Raw genomic sequence first — 19,962 nt, forward strand, 5'->3', positions numbered from 1 at the left:
CAGGCATGCGTTCTCTGCTAGACATCTTTTCCAACTAGTCCCCACCGGAAGAAGCTCTTTACCTGCACTCCACGTGCTTTAGCACTCACAAGAGCTCTGAGCTGAACCCACAGGGAGCAGTTTCCCAGCCACAAGGTTCTGATTACTGAAACCTCTCTCCTTAGCCACATCTGACCTGAATATCACGTTGCTGGTGAGGAGACTCATTCACTGGAACTGGCCTTTGGGGCAGTCCTAAACAGATAGTTCAGACTGCTGAGTAGGGCTGCAGCGGCCTGGCACAGAGGACACATGGAGCAGAGTGTTTCCCTCCATGTTACACATTCCCGAAGTAGAAATGCAAGATCAACAAGCACTATAGTGACTTGGTTCTATGTAATAAGAGCATCAAACAGAACTTTGGTGAATTAAGAGCCCTAACTGACATTCTTTAGGCCCACCAATTTGTGAAAAATGTGATTTCCCCTAGCGGTCTCGCTAATATTCATGAAACCATGCAGATTAGAGAAGGACCTAGTAGTTGAAAAAAGGACCTTCAAGGGAATGAGGGATGATGTGAGAGAAGACAAACATGATGTTCTTATATATCTTAGACCTGGTTGGGGGTCTGAGAGAAAGATTAGATTCTTTAATCATCCCCATTGGCATCAGCATCCTCCTTACCCCCAGTTTTCCCTTTGCACTTAGCCTCGGCTGAGGGAGAGGTGATGAAAAGGGGAGAGACAGCTCTCCGCCACCAAGTAATCCTTTTGCCGATTGCCCTCTGGCTGAGAACTCAGTCACCCAACTACAGGGAACTCTATCTGTTCTCCTCCTTTAGTTTAAAAGGAGTTGCCATCCTGTCTCGTTTCCCCTTTGAAGTTCTATTTCAATGCATGGCAAATTCTAGCAATGACTTAAGATTGATTCAGGCCTGGATGGTAGAGAGGGCAGAGGTGGTGGGTGTTGGGACTTAGACTCCCTGACTGGAAGCTTCTCTTGCCACTCTTGCTGGGTAAGTACTGCGTTTTCTGTACCCTTTTGCATTGGGGGAAACAACCCTTAAGGTGATTTTAACCTCCAGTTTGCTGAGAATCACAAACTCTGTGTTTACGTGCAGGCGCCCGTACATCTTCTATCAAAATAACCAAGAAGCTGTTTTCTTAAGCACTTTCGTAATTGATTACTTTTGAGTTGGGGGAGATACAAAAAATAAAGCTTAGACAAACTGCTTTCCATATAAGTCTTATTTCCATAAATTACATTTTTAAATGGAATTCATTAAGTGTCAAAGCATGGAAGAAAAATGGAAAGAGGTTTGAAAAGACTTTAAAAATAAACGAAACCAAAAAACCTAAGATTCCTTTATAAAATTACTTTGTTGATAGTTTGCATGCAAATAATTCACATTTTGATTGTACTTGTCAAAGTCTTTGCTCTATGCTTCCATTCTTCCTTGCAAGACTTTTAGGATTTGTTGTTATTCTTTATTTATTACATATCCCTAAAATCTAAAGTAAAGGAATAAATGTCCTAAAGTCAGTATCATTATTATAGTTGCTGTTTGTACATAACTCAAGTTTGACATTTACGCAAGGAACAGGGTTAAGCAAATGTAAATTTCACATTTCCTCCACACCAGTTCTCCATCATTTCCCATGAATAACTGAAACTCTAATAACACAAATACGGTATCCACACAATAGAATCTATCTACAAATGTCTCACAAACACACACTGATGCAGGCCTAAAGGGAAATCAGAGACACCGTGCCCTCAGACAGGCACAGACACAAATGATTATTCTCACTTGACAGACCAACTGTACTGCTCTTTCCTTGTATTTCACTCCAGCCCCAGAGGGCTGGATCAGGAAAGAGACACTTGATAGCTGCTGTTTCCGTGGTTGAAATATTTGTGAAGTTAACGCATAATCTGAAAGCAGAAGCTAATAAATTATGGGGTGCTAATTGGAGCTGGAGTGGAGCTGTCAATCATGTTATCCTAAACACAGAGACCCTCATAACCTAAAAAGGCAAGGCAGCCTTCAGGAACAGCTCCCAGTTGTTTCCAGCCTTGACCTCCACTTCAGCAGAAACATTGTGTCCGGGCAGGGTGGCCACTGGCAGAGTCGGCAGAGGCGACTCTCTAATCCAACTCCCTTTAGGAAGATAGACAAATTCTCTTTAGGGGGAAAGAGGAAGATATTTGCTGAAGAATTGATGCTTAACCTTTAGAGAAATATACATTGAATTTACTAGAGTAATTATTACTTTGGTAAAATACCCTTTATTTGGAATTTTTCACTTTAAAAAACCGATTTAACTCAATAAGAGAAAAATCTAAAGTTCTCCACAATATAGTATCATGTCTACCTCCAATTATGGTGTTTTATGAGTTCTCCAGAGAGGAACTAAGCTCCTCTAAAACAAAAATAAGACGTCCGAGTTTCCTCTGCCTTACTGGAATTCATTCGTTTCACCTAGAAAAGCAGCGGCACACTTCCTGTTGCCTTATTTTGCTCTTAGGCTCTCCTAGTGAGCTCTAGTTCGACTTACCTCCCAACGCTTCAAAATGACAAAACTGATTTTGCTCAAACTATCTTCTGTCATCATTATTTCCATTTCCTATCAAAACTGCATAAATTAACAAATGTATAATTATCATTACATATAAGACATTTAGGTTAAAGGTAAACTAAACTTTGGAAAACAAAACTGAAGAATTAACATTTTTTGATTCCTGATCAATATTTGCATGACTCTAATGATCTGGTTACCAATTAGACATTTTTATCAACATTTATTTTTGGAGTACGTACGTTAGTCTCTTTGTGTATTTACAACTAATAAAATGTTCCAATTACCTTATAATTTGGAAGCCTCTTTAGAATATTTCAAACAAAAACAGTTTTCACTCAGGAAAGGAAAATCGAGTATCTTAAAATTCTAAACACACAATTGCTCAAAACAACAGTTAAAATTGATGAGATATCATGAGCTTATTTCTTTTCCTGCTAATTCTCATGACTATAGCCTTGCCCTTATTTTTAGCAACTACATTATTGGCACAGGGCCAAAGGTATTACCAAGAAATGGGATGGAAAACAAAGCAAATTATTTTTTGTTATTGCTGTTTATTTTTACTAGGTACAATACTAGTTCTATTTTCTTCTAGCACATTTTACCCAATATGTAATCCATCCCAGAAAACAATTGGACATTTTTTTCCTCTGGTATCATATGCCTTTTTTTTATTGTACCTGCTTTTTTAGGGAATTTCTGATATCTCTGGAAGCACGGTCTACAGATTCTGTATTATTAGGATTATCCCACCTTGCTTTGTGGAGTGTGAAATCCTGTTTTTACCTCAGGCAATTTCTCCTCCACACTCAGAAACTGACAGAAGGGCATTAACAGACAGATTTCGGTAAGAAACATAAAGAACAGAGCTTATGATATTTGTTCTTCTTTGTTCAAAGACTTCTTCTAAAAACACATTCTTCACTCATACTTTTTCAGAAGAGTAAGAAAAGAGTCTAGGGAAAACCCAGACTGGTACCCTGAGGGAAAATCACAGTGAAGTTGTATTCGGCTGGAATTGGTAAGAAGGAAAATTATTCACAATTTTATACTTAACAGTTCCCAACTACTTAGTTAATAAACAAAAAGTGATAATAATGGCACCATCATCTTGCATTGAAGTTTGGGATGTCTGGTTATTTGATGTTTAAGGAATGGTGTCATTATAAATACTATCGAAAGTTTTTTAAATCCACCGTTGGGATGCTGCCAACTCCCTCTTTTGCTTGAGATGTAAAATATATTGAAACTAAAAAGAAAAATAAACAGCACTTCACAGCCATAAAATGTGCCAGGCAGCAGGTTAACAGAGGCTTTGGGTCTTTGGAGAATGAGATGGGAGGTCTAGGTACCATTGAATCTCCCTGTGTCACAGAACAGCAGCAAGGGCAAGACATTCGATGTTAAAATAAAACAAGATTATACAGTTTAATCGTATATTTTTTTCATATCATACAAGCTTCTGACTACATTTTTTTACTGCTATTTTAGAGTATTTATTTGATTTTTGTCACTTCCTATAATAGGGGAATTTCTAATTTGAACTCAGTTACACACCGTTCATTCTCCTCGTTACGCAAAACAGAAAAGTTCTAAAACATTATACAAAATGCTTTGCATGTGGTCTTTTCACTTTCTGATCTAGTTCTTGGGTTTCTTGTCCTGTATGCCCATATCAATGCTCCGAATGAAATTGGAACTATCTTGTCTGAGTTTTCAGAAGGACATCAAGCTCACCATCATGCGATTTCAGCTCAACAGCACACGATCTAGAAATTGCCAGAGTATTTAAGCACAATTCTGGTTGACTGTTCCTCTGGGTTAGAGCAGTCTGCAATGTTACTCTCATATACTACAGAGGGTTGCTTGTAAATTCCTACCTCCCGTGGTGTCAGAAAACCTTCACCCTAACTAACCTCTTACTCAAATGCTATCCACTCTTCAAAGTCTAGCTTAAGTTCTGCCTCTTCCACAAAGCCTTGTCTTCACACCAGACACGGTGAGTGGTCTCACCCTTACCGGAACTCTTACCACGTAATGTCTATGCCACTTATTTGGCATTTATTTTGTAACATCTTGTGACAGAAGTTCAGGGTTCAGAAGATTGGAGTAACCCTAAAGATCACTCTTGACTTATAATATTCTTTACCCTCTTAACTAGATATTAAGTACATTGACCAAGTACCACCAACTATTGTGGGAAAAGCCACAAATTACTGCATTAATTTCTTTAATTTTATTATGTGCAAACCAATTTAAAAATATAGATTGAGCTGAGGTTTGGAGTACAAGTTAAAAAAGGAAAACTGTCTGGAAGCCTGCTTCAGTAAAAAAAATCCTCATATTAAAAGGAGTGGGTAGAGGTTCTGACATTTTTAGTAGAAGCCAATTAGTATCCAATATCCTCTTCCTGCATTTGTATCCAGATCCTCTTCTTCCTGCATCATCACTTTTCTGTCTCTACTGGATTGTTCCTGTTAATATAAAGTAGGCTGCAATATCTCCTATCTTTAAAGAAAAAGAAATCCTCTCTTGACCCCATCTCCTTCCAACTTCTAACTCATTTCTCTATTCCCTTTACATGGCAAAATGCCTTAAATGAGTCACCTTCTTGCTCTCTTCACTTACTTTCCATTTTCTCTTGTCCCTGCTCTAATTTAGCTACCACTACACACACACTCATCAAGGCGATCAGTTAGCTCCCTGTGTCTAAACCTGAAGATCAACTCTCAGTAATCCCTTTACTTCTCTCGTCAATAGGGTGATACATCAGTTAAGATCCTCTGATAAACCAATGCCAAGAACATACCACGTACTTGAGGCCTTCTTAATATGTTCTAGCAAAGATACTACATCTGGCATAGCAGCTGCAGTTGGGGCTACTATTTGATTTACTCGTGGTACTCTACAGTCCTTCTGCAGGAGCCACGCAGTTTATGCAGGAGCTCTGGTGAATTAAATGGAGATATGATAGAAACCATGAACTTTGCACCCTGTAGATCTTTAATGGTGGCACTAATCATTGTCATCCCCTGGGATTCAGTTTTATTTTTGACTTACCATCTTGGCTAGGGGACAGAAAAGAGGAGGGCAGCAGTTAAAGAGGTTTCCACTTGGTCTTCCACACCATGATACATTTTACCCCATAGACCAAGGATCCAATGATCCAATCACCAAGTATGTCAGTCTCAATTACACATTTAAAGAGTGGAGAAATGACCGCCACTGGGGCTATGGACCCAGTGGACACACTGTAGATTAGACTCCACTCTAACAGAGGGCCTATGATGATGCTGGATACCTGGGACAACTCAGATCCTGTGTCCAATAGTCTGAAATGTCTGGGAATTCCCCCTTTCCCCAGTGCACAGCCTCTGCAGTAGGTGGCCATAGCTCCCTGTGGGGGAATCTTTGCAGTATATATTGTGATGATGTTATAGGATCCTTCCACCTTGGACCCATCCACTTCTTCAGTCAATGGGTTACAGATCTGAAAATTGGCTCAGATCCAGGATCTGGGCAAGGATCGTGATTTTTATTGGAATGACCACAACAGCCTCCTACTGCTCCATTTTTGCCTTTTTCTGATTGTAGATGTTAAGCACTGGTTGCCCATCCGTTTTGCCCTGGGGACAACATGCTTTATTAGCCTTCTCTGCAATTCCCTATGGTCAAGCCCCTTTGGCTGCCTCTCCACCACCATGGAGGTGGGGTCATCTGGCTTCTAGTGGTCAAGTGCAGCCATCTGGCATCTATTATTTCAGGGCTGCATCATGCTCACAGATGTTAATAAGCCCAGATCTAGGATCATCTCTCCTACCATCAGCTCTGGCCTGCAGAGGAGGCCATCACTGAGCTTCTTAGTGATGTTTAGTGAGGCACCCTTCTCATCAGCATATTCCTGATGACCTTCATGAATGGTGAGTCCTTCAGCGGGTCTTCTGGCCTCACACAATATGTCTGTGCCAGCATTCCCACTTCCCTCGCCTTTTTATTCCTTTCTCTACCACCTGACAAGAAATCTCAGCATGGGCCTTTGTTTTCACCAGGCTTCAGAGGCTGACCTAGCTGCAAGTTTGCCCCATTTCCTTTGGTCTTTTCCAGGATGTTAAATCTCATGTTCCAGGAAAGTCCATTGAGTGAATGGATTCTTGCTTATTCAGTCTTACCTTCCACCACTTGCTCAAGCACCTTCAGAATGTAATCTCAGCGTTGCTCCTGTGGCTCCCACCACAAGGCTTTAGCTAATTCTTGGAGTTCCTTTGGGATGTAATTGCTTTCCTTTTTTATCAGACCCAGCATATCCCTGGTCAGGTAACGCTGAAATTTAACCCTATTATCAACGTGGAAGTCAGGAGAGGAGGTAGATGCGGCTCCTGAGGGGGCACCTGTTGCCTTGCTGGGGAGAGGCTGCAGTAATATCTTCCTGTACAGAGAAAGTGCTGCTCTTACTTTAGAGGGGTGAGCCATCTCTACAAGCAATCAGGAATCAGAGTGGTCTGCTGAGCCCAAATCCTTGAGGCATCCATCCAAATGCCTCCATCCAATGTTTCAGGGCTCCAGGTTTTCTCAACAGACCTACATTGACGGACCATTTAAATATCCCTGGAGCTCTGTAACACTATCAAATGCTAGGTTTGCTCCTCAGCTGTGTCTACTCTTACACTACAGTTTATAAGTGCCTCTCTTTAACCTACAAGACACCCTCTAGCTCTCACACTTAGCCTTTATTTGTTACATATCCTTCATTCCTCATTATCCCACTGCAGGGAATCAGTCCAACTTAGTCAGCTAACTCCACTGTTCTCCTAGGCGTTATTCTCTCTATATCTTTCAAACGCCTGAATCATCAAATGGGCAAAGGTGTTCCCCTCCACTAGGACATTTTCCTTGTTCATCACTGGTGAACTTTTTACCATTTGGGCTGCCACCTGTGCCCAGGACTATCTGTGCCCCCCCCCCCCCGTATCACTTATGATGAGGTCCTCTTAGCCACTTGGGTGGTGATTGAGCCAGACCTCCATCTTGTTACCTGTCTTCTTGCCATTCCTGGTGCTATCTGTATTAATTAAAGGGCTTGAAGAAAGAGATGCCAAGAGGAATAGATGTACAAATGATTCGTTGGGGGAAATTCCTAGGGAGAAAAAAGGGAGAGGGATAAAGAAAAGGTGGGGAAGGCCTTCAGATTGCGATGCAGATCTGATATCTGTTAAAAAGAGAGAGAAGGAAGGATTGGATAAGAGGATCCTCAGATTATAGTGCAGTTCTGGGTAAGTCTCAGCCAGACTGATAGGGAGTCCACAAGTCAAGATGGCCTGTTAGTAGCCAATAATATCCACATCGGGGAGGAATGACCCATTTCTACTACCCCTCAGTGTTCAGTCATTGGCGGGAAATGGCTCAAGGGAAGCATAACCTGGCATGAATGTCACAGTAGATCTGAAGGTACAGCAGCTGGAAGTGTCAATGAGCCACACTCCCCAAAGCAGGTTCTCTTGAAAGATGGTCTAAACAGCACACCTCCATGTCTGCCACAGGAGACCATACAATTTTTGGTCTGAACCAGGTCACTTTTAAGTGTGAAAGGGACACTGGCAATAGTTAATCTAGAACAAAAACATAAACTGGGACATGTGGTTACCTTACCTGTCAATAACATTCGACATAGTTCACAATTCCATTCTTCTTCAAAAACTTTGTTCACTTCGCTTCCAAGATTCCATCCTCTCTTGATTTTCGTCCTATTTTTCTGATCCCTCCTTCTCAGTCTTCTTTGCTGGTCTCTCCTCAGCTCCCTAGTATCTAAACATGGAGTGACTTGGCCTCAGTCCTTGGGCTTTCTCTCTTACTTATGCGCATCCTGGTTGAGCTGAGCCAGTCTCATGACGAGTCTCAGCCTCATCTGCATAGTGACAACTCTCCAGCCTGAACCCCTCTCCTTAATCCCCTCTCCAACTGCACACTCAGCCTCTCCCCTTAGATCTCTAACAATTACCTCAAAACTCACACATCCCAAACTGCACTTCTGATTGCCATCTTGCCTCTCAGAATGAATCATCTCCCCTGCAGTCTTCCGCATCTGAGTAAGTAGTAACTTCAGTTCTTCCTACTGCTCAAGTTAAAAATCTTCATCTTTCCTTCTCTCATACCCCATGTCTAATCCATCAGCAAAACCTTCAAAAGAAACACAGAATCAACCTCTTCCATCACTTTCACTGCTGTCTCATCACCTTCATTGCCAAGCCATCATCATCTCTTGTCTGGTTGCTTATAATAGCCGGCTAATTGATTTTCCTGCTTCTACCTCTCGGCCTCACCCTAATCTCAGTCTCTTCTTCGCGTGGCATCTGGAATTATCCTTTTAAAACCTAAGTCAAATCATGTCTCTCATATGTTCAAAACTCTCCAGTACCACACTCAAGGAAAAAGCCAAAGTCTTTCCAGTGGCCTCCAATGGCCTGTATGATCTAACTTCCACTACCGCTCCCCTCTCCTTCAATTCACTCCCAACCTTCATGCTGTTCCTTATGCAGGCCAAGCATGCTTCCGTCTCAGGGAAGCTTTTTGAAGTTGCTTTTTCCTCTACGACATATTCGTATGACCCACTCTTTTATTTATTTCAAGTCTTTGCTAAGTATCTCTTTATCAGAGTGACCTTCCCTGGTTACCCTACATAAAATAACAATTACCCTCACTCTCTATCCCTCTGTCTATGCCTCATCCCCTGATTCATACTTCTATTAGCACTCAGCATCCTCTTACATGTCATATATAATGTTTGTCATATGCGTATTTTTTATTGAATAGATATTTATTAAGCACTATTTACAGTAGGAATGTTCTAGACTTTGGGACTATGCTCAAAGATGGACAAATATGTCATTTTCCGTATAACAAAAAAAAGTTTGAAATTTTCAAAGATAAACATGGAGAAGTAAGAGTGAAGTCTAATGCAGTTATGGAAGTTTGGCTCAGAATATCTATTCCAATTTTCTTCTAGTGTGACTTCCCTTTCCTATGGAGAGCAGAAAGCTAAAACAAAAATTTCTCCAATTCACTTTCAGTTGGTGATCCAAGTTTGATTCAGGTTCTACATCAGATGCAATCCCATGAGACTTGAAATTAGAACTGAAATAAATGGGATATTGGCATATACTTAATCCATGTGGATTATAGCCAATGTGGCATAGTTCTGGAGCCAAACTCCATCTCCGAAGATGATTTAGAGCAAATGGCTTCTTGATAGTAGAAAAGGCGGCATGATTTGGGACCTGAAGCTATAGTGGCAGCTTCCTGATTTTGCACGAGGTTTCCTGATGGGAGCACAGTGATGTTGTTCCAGAACCAGTAACTGTAGGTAATTTAGCAGCTCAGACTGAGGCTTTTGTGTATTTACATATGTGATAAGGGGTGCCTCCTGATTTGAAGCTTCCTGATCACGGCAGGAGAAGCAGTTCCTTTGGCAGCCTGATTTGAGAACAAATTCTGGAATCTCATGCTACAGATTTTTATTCAATCATCTTAATAATTCTGTAAGCCATCTGACATGCTGTAATAAATCCTTTTATTCAAATTGTCTGGAGTGGAATGTGTTCTGTGCATCAGAATATTGACCAATAAGAAACTCCAAAGAGAATATACAGAATACATAAGAGGATAGTTTTTAAAGTAAATCAAGTAATTGAGTTGAATAATAATTGACAATGATAATAGGTCTCCCATTGTGATTTCTTTTTCACTCTCAGTTATTTTCTGCTTCCTTCTCTCTATTCCTCATCTGTTGCCTTGCCTTCCAGAGGAAAGGTAAGAGTAGACTGTATATCCGCCGATAACATCTGCAAGGAAATGTCCTTTTGAAATTCAGTGTCATATTTCTAATTTACATTGTTTGAGTCCTCCTCAATATGGTGCAATGCTATTAATTCAAATCAAATTCATTTTCTATTTTATCCTCAAGTGTACACTCTCTTTTTTCTCTTACTTTAAAAAAAAAATCCTTACTGCTAAACTTTCTTCCTTTTTGCTCTCATTCTCTTTTTTCTTTTGAAAAATTACACTTTTTCAAAATCTTTTATTCAATTTATTTAAACTAACAAAAAAACCACTTTACCCATTTCTCCCATCCCACACTCCCCATCTCTTGCAACCACCAAACCACCCATCTGTTCTCTGTATGAATCAGCTTGTTTTTTGGCTTGTTTGGGTTTTTTTTAGATTCCACATATATCTCTCTTATAGAGAGATCATATGGTATTTTTCTCTCTCTGTCTGACTTATTTCATTTTGTGTAATGCCCTTGAGGTCCATCCGGTTGTCACAAATGGCAAGACTTCGTTCTTTTCTATGGCTGAATAATATTCCATTGTACATATGTATATACACCATCATTTCTTTATCCATTCATCCATCAGTGGACACTTAGGTTTTTTCCATATCTTGGCTATTGTACATAATGCTGCAATGAACATAGGGGTGCATTTATCTTTTCAAATTAGTGTTTTCATTTTCTTTGGATAAATATTCAGAAATAGAATTGCTGGATCATAGAGTAGTTCTATTTTTAATTTTTTGAGGAACCTCCATATTGTTTTTCATAGTGGATGCACCAATTTACATTCCCACCAACTGTGCACAAGGACTTCCTTTCTTCACATCCTGACCAACACTTGTTAGTTCTGGTCTTTTTGATAATAGCCATTCTAACAGATAGGAGGCGATATCTCATTGTGGTTTTGATTTGCATTTTCCTAATGATTAGAGATGTTGAGCATCTTTTCATGTACTGTTGGCCATCCATATATCATTTTTCAAAAACTGTCTATATATCTTCTGCCTATTTTTCAACTGGATTGTATGTTTTCTTGCTATTGAGTTGAATGAGTTCTTTATATATTTTGGATATTAGCCCCTTATCAGGTATATGATTTGCAAATACTTTCTCCCCATTCAGTAGGTTATTTTATTTTGTTCATGGTTTCTTTTGCTCTTCAGAGTTCTTTAGTTTGATGTAGTCCCACTTATTTATTTTGCTTTTTTTGCTTTTGCTTCTGGTGTCAGATTCAAAAAAATCATCGTTAAGACCAACGTCAAGGAGATTACCATCTATGTTTTCTTCTAGAGTTTTATGGTTTCTGGTCTTACATTCAAGTTTTTAATCCACTTCGAGTTAATTTTTGTGTGTGGTTTAAGATAGGGGTCCAGTTTCATTCTTTCACATGTGGCTGGCCAATTTCCCCAACACCTTTTATTTGAAGAGTCTGTCCTTTCCCCATTGTATGTTCTTGGCTTCTTTGTCAGAAATTAATTGACCATATCTGTATGAGTTTATTTCTGGGCTCTCTATTCTGTTCCATTGATCTGTGTGTCTGTTTTTATGCCAATACCATACTGTTTTAATTATTATAGTTTTGTAATGTAGTTTGAAATCCAGGAGCCTAATGCTTCTAGCTTTGTTCTTCTTTCTCAAGATTGCTTTGGCTATTCAAGGTCTTTTGCGGTTCCATACAAACTTTAGGATTGTTTGTTCTATTTCTGTGAAAAATATCATTGGGATTTTGAAGGGATTGCATTGATCTGCATATTCCTTTGGGTAATATGGATGTTTTAACAATATTAATTCTTCCAATCCATGAGTGCAGAATATCTTTCCATTTATTTGTGTCTTCTTCAATTTCTTTCATCAATGTCTGTAGTTTTCAATATATAGGCCTTTTACCTCCTTGGTTAAATTTACTCCAAGGTATTTCATTCTTTTTGGTGCAATTGCACATGGGACTGTTTTCTTAATTTCTCTTTCTGATAGTACGTTATTAGTGTAAAGAAATGCCACCAACTTTTGTCTATTGAGTTTGTATCCTGCAACTTTACTGAATTTATTAGTTCTAACAATTTTTTGATGGAGTATGTAGGGTTTTTCTATATCTAATGTTATCTCATCTGCAAATAGTGACAGTTTTATTTCTTTCTTTCCAATGTGGATGACTTTTATTTCTTTTTCTTGCCTAGTTGCTCTGCCTGAGACTTCTAATACTATGTTGAATAAAAATAGTGTGAGTGGGCATTCTTGTCTTGTTCTTGACCTTAGAGGAAAAGCTTCAAGCTTTTCATTATTGAGAATGATGTTTGCTGAGGGCTTGTCATATATGGACTTTATTATGTTGAGTTACATTCCCTCTATACTCACTTGGTTGAGAGTTTTTATCATAAATTGATGTTGAATTTTATCAAATACTTTTCCTGCATCTACAGAGATGATCATATGATTTTTATTCTTCATTTTGTTAATATGGTGTATCACACTGATTTGCAGATATTGAGCCTTTCTCACATCCTTGGAATAAATCCCACGTGTTCACGGTGTATGATACTTTTAATGTATTGTCATATATATTTTTGTTTGTTTATTTATTTTGCCTTCTCCCCTAGTAAGCACTCAATAAATATTTATAGAATGAGTGGATGAATGAATGGATAGATCTACAAGAGAGAAGTAAACTACAGCATATCCATCCTAAGGGATTTTATACAGCCATTAGAAACATTTTCAAAGAATTTTTAATGATAAGAGAGAAAACACATGCAATAACGTTATGTGAAAAAAAAACAGGAGAGATACAAGAACTATTTCAGCCATGAAAATAAGCTCACATCGGGAAAGAAAGCAAAAAAAAAGCTGGAAGGAAATATCCTAAAATATTTACAATAGAGTTTGGGTGGTATATTTTGGTCCCTTGATTCTTCTGCCTTTGAAGAAGCTTAGAAGGATCAGGATAGATCATCTGATTTGGGCAACCCATAGCCCTGACCAAGTGCAAAAAGCAAAATTGGATGGGCTTCTTTTTACCAAGGAGAAAAGGTCAAAGAAAAGCCAAGGGCACCTTAACATTGATTCCACATCCATAAAGGCCATTCTGAGGATAAAAGGTGGATTTGAGACAGGGGAGAAACTAATAATGACAAAATAAAGTTTTGCCTCCTTTACATATGTTCACCATCATTTCAAGGGCTTCTAGAATTTCAGGCCTCATCTAAGTCTGATATGAACCTCAAAGCTGTCCCCCAATTTCTATAAATTATCTAGGTCTTGGGAGATAACTCAGGATCCAAAGAATCCTCTTGAGTCCCCCTTGGCATTAGACCAATTTTCTGGCATCCTTTCTATGAGCTCCAAGTGAAGACTTGTGAAATGTGTTGGAAAAGAATGATGAGAAAATCAGCCAATTAATCCATTAAACTTGAATACCTATTTTGGCTTAGAGAAGATACAAAGGTTAAAAGACGTCACTATGTCTTCAGAAAGCTTGCAATTTATTCAAGTAGGTAAAATACACAGAAATAGGATGGAAACATATGTGGTTACCACCTAATGAGATGTAAAGATAGGAAAGGCAACAGTAATTCGGAAAAGGGAGAAGGGAGGGAGTTGAGGGCAAACCTTTCCAAAAAGTTATATTATGAGCTGACCCTAAAGGATGAGTGGGATTTGGATAAGCAGAGAATAGGTGAGGAGATTGCAACAGGCCAGGGAAAACCCGTATGGGCGAGGAACACAGAGAGCATCTGAGCCCAGGACAGGCTCTTTTCTCAAGGATGTTTTGAGTAAAGCATTTTCATCAGAATTATATCAACATATTAATTTTATCTAGGTAAATCTTTGTTCAATTGGCAATGCTAAATCATAAACAATATTCTTCATTTTCAACTTAAATGCTTTTCTTAATACTATTTAATAGTATTACTGGATTATTTCTTTTTCTTGAACAATTTAAAATGAAGGTTAGATTTATTGATCGGCTTTTGCATTGTTTCACTTTGTTTTTACCAAAACTTCTGCCTTTGGGAGCCATTATTTCTCCCAAGTCTAATATTCGCAGGTCATATTTTGCAGATAAAAAATTTACGAATAAGATTTTATTATCCTGTTAATTTTTAGTGAAAACCATTTTAACAAGGGTCATTTTTAGCCACTGTCAATTTTTCCCTCTTGATTATAAAATCTATTTTTTCCAGCATTAACTTACACAGGTCTCAATGTTACTAGTCATTTGTATTTCATCAAATTACTTTTATTGACAATAAATTTTACCTATGAGATTTTAGCCACTATTTTATTTTGCATTAAATATCTCTACCAATATTATTCACTACTAATTGTTTTTAAAACTACTGATTTGTACGTATATTCTGGCTGAAACGTGATATTTTATGGACTATTCCCCTCAGACATTCTATAAATTTCTCTATTGTCCAAACTGTAATGCAAATGCATTGTACTGAAAATCCAATTCTTCTATACACTTCTGATCCTTTCGGGTATTCCAAAACAAAGATCCTGGGCACTGGCAGAGCAAAAGTCCTGGTTGCAAGCAACAGAAACTGACTCTGACTAATTTAAAAGAAAATCATTTATTAAAAGGATATAGAGGTAACTCACAGAATCTCCGAGAGGGCTTGAGAACGAGACACAGAGGCTATGGAGCTGGCAGCACCGGCTAGAAGCAGACAGCAGAACCAGTCCAATCTGGCTACCCCTGCAGCCAGGGGCACCAGGCTCCAAGCTTGCTCTGCCAACTCTCCTGGCCCTGGACACTGGATGCCAGGAGCCAGACCAACTGCAGCTGCCACCATCACCAGAGAAGACTTAAGGTAGTCCCTGTTTCTTTGCTTCCTCAGCTCTCAGTTAGTAGCCTGTGGTGGGTGTGTCTAAGTGGTGGTGGCTTTATCTGCAAGAGATCTTGGGGAGGCAAACAGAACATAGCTCCCACCCAGAAGATAAAGATAGAGGAATTCCCCGACACGGGAAGGCCCATCATATGCTGGGCTATCAAAAAGAGGGATAAATGCCCATTAGAAGGTCAAAGATCAAAGAGAAAATATCCTGCCCTGTTCAGGGAAATAACAGATGTAGCAGAGTGGCCACAAACCCTGGACCTTTCCTTGGGGCCTGTTCATCACAGAACTAACACATTGATTTCTCTGTGTCCCTCACCATTCAGCCAATCATCAGTGCAGGTTCTCAGGTAGTGGGTAAGTTTAAAAATGAATTAAATTATCCAAGGGGAAAACAGATTCGTGATCTTATTCCATAGTAGTTCTTAGCAAATGTTGTAATCAAAGTATTCTTTATATGTAGTGAACATTCTGTATATTGCAACTGGATAACACACTGAATGCTTCCGCTAGTGTTGCTGTTCGAGTGGTTGAGGCTTTCAGATTTAAATGGGTAACTGCACCAAAAATGACTGGCTTTAAGTCAGCGTTTCTCTGAAGAATTTTTTTAACAGTTCTCATTCAAGTATTTATTATTTCATATAGTTGCTGAAATTCACATAGCTTGAATTGACACTGTATAATTATTATAATTAATTTTAAGGACAATTTGATGCTAAGTGTAATCCTAAGTATTTTATATATAAAATAGATATGGCAAATAAAAACGATCTTTATATTAGCTCATTTCCATAATAGCACACATGTCACAGAGCAATTTTTATACAAAATCAGACATAGTGGAATTGCTAAACTTTAGGACATAGAGATCTTCACGGTCCTATTTTCAATATGGCTGAAGCCGCTGTTCTGAGCCTCCAAAATACAAAATATTTTAGTTATCATTTAGATAACATTTTATTGAAGTAATAGCTCTCCAAACGATCTCTCATGTCATAGATGCTGAGTCCTTCCATAAATAGAGAGTTTTCTCATTTCCTCTGTCCCTTTTGAGACAATCTATAGTTCAGTCCGAGCACACTTCTCATCCTCCTCCTTCAGGTCTCTGAACATACCTACTTTGTCTCTAGCCATCTGACCAAGATGTTTCTGTTACAGCCCAGACTGAAGTGTGGGCAATGGTTTAAGGGACCTCAAGGGCGAAAGAGAACAGCTTCCCTTCCAGACTCATGAGTCTTTCTAAGCTTTCCAAATGCTTAAACGTTCACCTCAGAATTCTGCTGAAGGTTAGACAGTTGGTAAAAGGATTGTCACAACTGAAACCAAATGGCTCTCAGAACCAAGATTAGAATTCAGGAACGTCCCAGTGTTAATTCGGAGTCACAGACCACCACACATCTATCATTCTACTAGGGTTTTCTTTCAGTAACTACTTAATGGGAGTGTTTATCTCAACTCTGCATTTCCCAAACAGAGCTATTAATCAGACCCATCTCCATATCCACTGTGAGTGAGACAGGCATAGTTCAGGCCTTCAGGCTTGCCAGGAGGGCAGTAAGCCACTTGTTTTTCTTGGCAGATATCTTTGTCTGCATGTGGTTCCTTCTCTTCTTTCCTCAGACCACAAGATTCAGATTCCTTGGAGCCTAGAGGACCCTCAGAATTTTCTTCACCTTGGCTGCATTCTGTAGCAAGTACCATATAGTTTAACCCTTCTTGGTTCTTGGTTTCCATTAAAGCAATTGACCTATTGTCATCTGAAGTCAAGGAAATCACATTTCCATCTTCATCTGTGAAAAAAGTATAAAAGTTATTCCAGCATGTATTTGATTTCCTTTATTTGTAACATACAGGCTGTATGAGAATTATAATAACACCAACCACATACATTGGTTTGGCAAACATTTATGATGACCACTAAGGAAATACAAAGATAAATAAGACATGCTCCCTGTCTTTGAGGCTACTGCAGTCTAGCGGGGGAGCAGAAATGTCACTATAGAAGGTGATGTGTGCTATATGTAATAAAGGAATATGTGAAATACGGTGAGAGCACAGAGGCGGTTTATTCTGCCATAACAGGTGGAACAGGTCATGGTCTTTGTGACAGGAATTAAGTGGCCCTAGGATGGCCCTTTGCGTCTAAAGTGCTTACTGTTTTATCCTGCCACGCCAGCTAAAATATCTACCTTTAAAGATGTATTCCTTTAGATTAAGTAATTTGACCATTTAGTAAGATAATATTTATTGGATGCCTACTATGTGTCAGGCTGTGTTCTAGGTGCTGATGATACAGCACTGAATATAACATATTTATTGCTCTTTGGGGTTTACGTTCTAATGGGGAAAGACAGATAATAAGTTAGTGGACAACTGAATCTATATCAGGTGGTGACAAGCACGAGCAAGGAAAATTTGGCAGCAAAAGGGGAAGAGAATAATGGTGGTGATGGAAGGGGGCTGCTATTTTAGATGCGATGTCAGCAAAGGCCTCTCTAATGAGGTAAAATTCGAGTAGAGACCTGAGTTAAAGGAGAGAATTGGATATCGTAGGCCGCGAGGATGTCTTAGGAAAAAGATTCAAGGAAGAGAGAAGAGAGAGACCAAGGGTCCAAGGCAGGGGTATGCTGCATGTGGATTAAGGAACAGCTAGGCAGCCAGCGTGGCAGGCCTCCTCAGCTGTCTCCCTGGGATAAGTAGCAGATGAAATCATTAACACCAATTGGCAAATAAATTAAAATGAGCATGCTTATCACCTCAAAAGGCTGACAGGGAATGGACACAGGCCTGGCAAGTTTAGATGGCAGCATTGAAGGAGAAGGAAAATGACATGAAGTACAATAATAATAATAATAGTTGTTATTGTTAACACTTATAGGATATTTACTGTGTACCAGGCATTGTTCTAAGCTATATATATATATATATATAAACTCATTCCTCTTCTATTAAGTAGATGCTAGTATTACCTCCATTTAACAGAGGAGGAAATTGAGGCACAGGAGAGTTAAATAATTTGCCCAAGGTCACACAGCTAGAATTTGAACCCAAACTATCTGGCTCGAGTCTGCCATGCTGCGTGAGGTGCAGCCACATGGGTGAGGACTGTGCCCTACAGGAGTCCTTGAGAAGCACAGACTCTGGACACACATGTGCATGGTTGTATATCCTAGTTGTAAGTCCTCCTAGTCCTTATATGTAAGCCACTGCCACAGCATGGCTACTGACAGACGGCTGGTGTGTTTCCGCAACCAGAAAGCAAACCCAGGCTACGGAAGCAGTGAGAGTGCCGAACTTTAACCACTAGACCTTCACGGCTGGCTCAGGGAATGGTTTATTTCTTATCCATGCTTTCCAATTCCTGGCTGTTACTACCTGGATGAAAAGTTTATGATCAGAAATATGACTGTTCTTTCATAAAGTATCACATTTGCAAATCAGAAAGATTTCAGTCGATAGATAGGGGTCCTTCCTTTTCTTTTCATAAGCATAAGAGCATCCAAACGTGTGGGTGGCTGCCAGCCTTCCATACTTACCCCGATGAACAACAAGGCTGGAATTTGGAATGTATTTAAATTGAAATACAGGGAAAATTAAATAATTTCAAAGGGCTAGGGGAAGCGCCATTGTACCTATTTTTTCCTTATGGAATTTAACACATCTACCTATTTACCAAGCTGCAAACCTGAATAACAAAGCTCATTTTATTATAAGAGCACGTGAACTACTGACCCTTCTCTGTCTTACTGTGTGCTTCTTTCTTTTGCAGACCCTCCCCCACTGCTGAAGAACAAGATGGCCAAGCTACAGGCTCACAGGCTCTTGGGCATCATCTCATGTTTGTCTTCATTGTTCAAACATCATTATAGCATATTTCAAACCACAAGAATAGTCAGACTGTGTTTTAAAATATCTCCCCCACAGAAATAACTTTATCAGATGTTAAGTTTGGTTAGTACCTGAGCACTGAATATTTATGGAAGGATCCAACAGTTAGGATTATTGTCAATATGTACTCATAGCCACTGAGAAACCCATAAGAACAATTTGCTATGTATGATAATAGCAATAGAAGATGTCAAAAGTAATAGGAAGAAATAGGATATTTAACTTTAAATAGTCCAGTGGCCCAGATTACTGAGGAAATTAGGATGATATTCCTAAAAGGCTTAAAGAAGTTAGACTAAAGGAGTTTAGAATTTTGACAAAAACTTAAATCTACAACATAGGTCTAACTACTCATATTATCAGCTGCTTCACTGCCATACCTTCAACCCATATTGGGAAACTTTCTGCTGAAACATGATTTTAATTTTTTGCTTGCTGTTGAATTATTTTTTAAAAAGATCTTTTATATAAGGCAAATAAATTCTTTTTACAAATTCTGGCGCCATATGTCAAAAAAAATCATTAGCTTACTACTTCATTGGTTCACAGTACTTAGAGCAATACTTAGTAACTTGACCCTGGCAAGCATTTAGCAATTAGTACATCTTCTTATTGCATTAAAAACTTGTGAGAGACGGCGGGGGGGCGGGGGGGGGATGTTTATAGAAAACCTTTAGGTCACTAAAGCAGAGATTCTGAGTAAGGACAGCATGCACTCAGCAACCAGTGATTTAAGAGGAAAATATTAAAATAAAGACTTCCAAGTAAGACAGGGTATTTACAGACGAGACATATGCCGGCTGACTGGCTATGTTTAGAACAGCAGAGGAGCATTTAGATTTGT

At 39.1% G+C, this 19,962-nt stretch overlaps 1 protein-coding gene and 1 long non-coding RNA gene across 4 annotated transcripts in view; one reads left to right on the forward strand and one right to left on the reverse strand.

The window, feature by feature from the left end:
* The first annotated feature begins 879 nt into the window (after positions 1-879).
* LOC138915824 (uncharacterized) lies at positions 880-19,609 on the forward strand. The gene is made up of 3 exons (XR_011422147.1): positions 880-994; positions 3,501-3,582; positions 19,000-19,609. It is a non-coding gene; the product is annotated as an uncharacterized lncRNA (long non-coding RNA).
* The window catches only part of ROS1 (ROS proto-oncogene 1, receptor tyrosine kinase), a 105,548-nt gene continuing 99,437 nt past the window's right edge, over positions 13,852-19,962 (reverse strand). For all 3 annotated transcript variants that reach the window (XM_014734715.3, XM_070223686.1, XM_023650973.2), the window contains one exon: positions 13,852-17,020. In XM_014734715.3, coding sequence (XP_014590201.2) covers positions 16,710-17,020 — 311 coding nt within the window. In that variant the 3' untranslated portion in view covers positions 13,852-16,709. The remainder of the gene's footprint in view (positions 17,021-19,962) is intronic.

This window comes from Equus caballus, chromosome 10, assembly GCF_041296265.1.
Source record: "Equus caballus isolate H_3958 breed thoroughbred chromosome 10, TB-T2T, whole genome shotgun sequence".
In the NCBI taxonomy this organism is placed as follows: domain Eukaryota; kingdom Metazoa; phylum Chordata; class Mammalia; order Perissodactyla; family Equidae; genus Equus; species Equus caballus.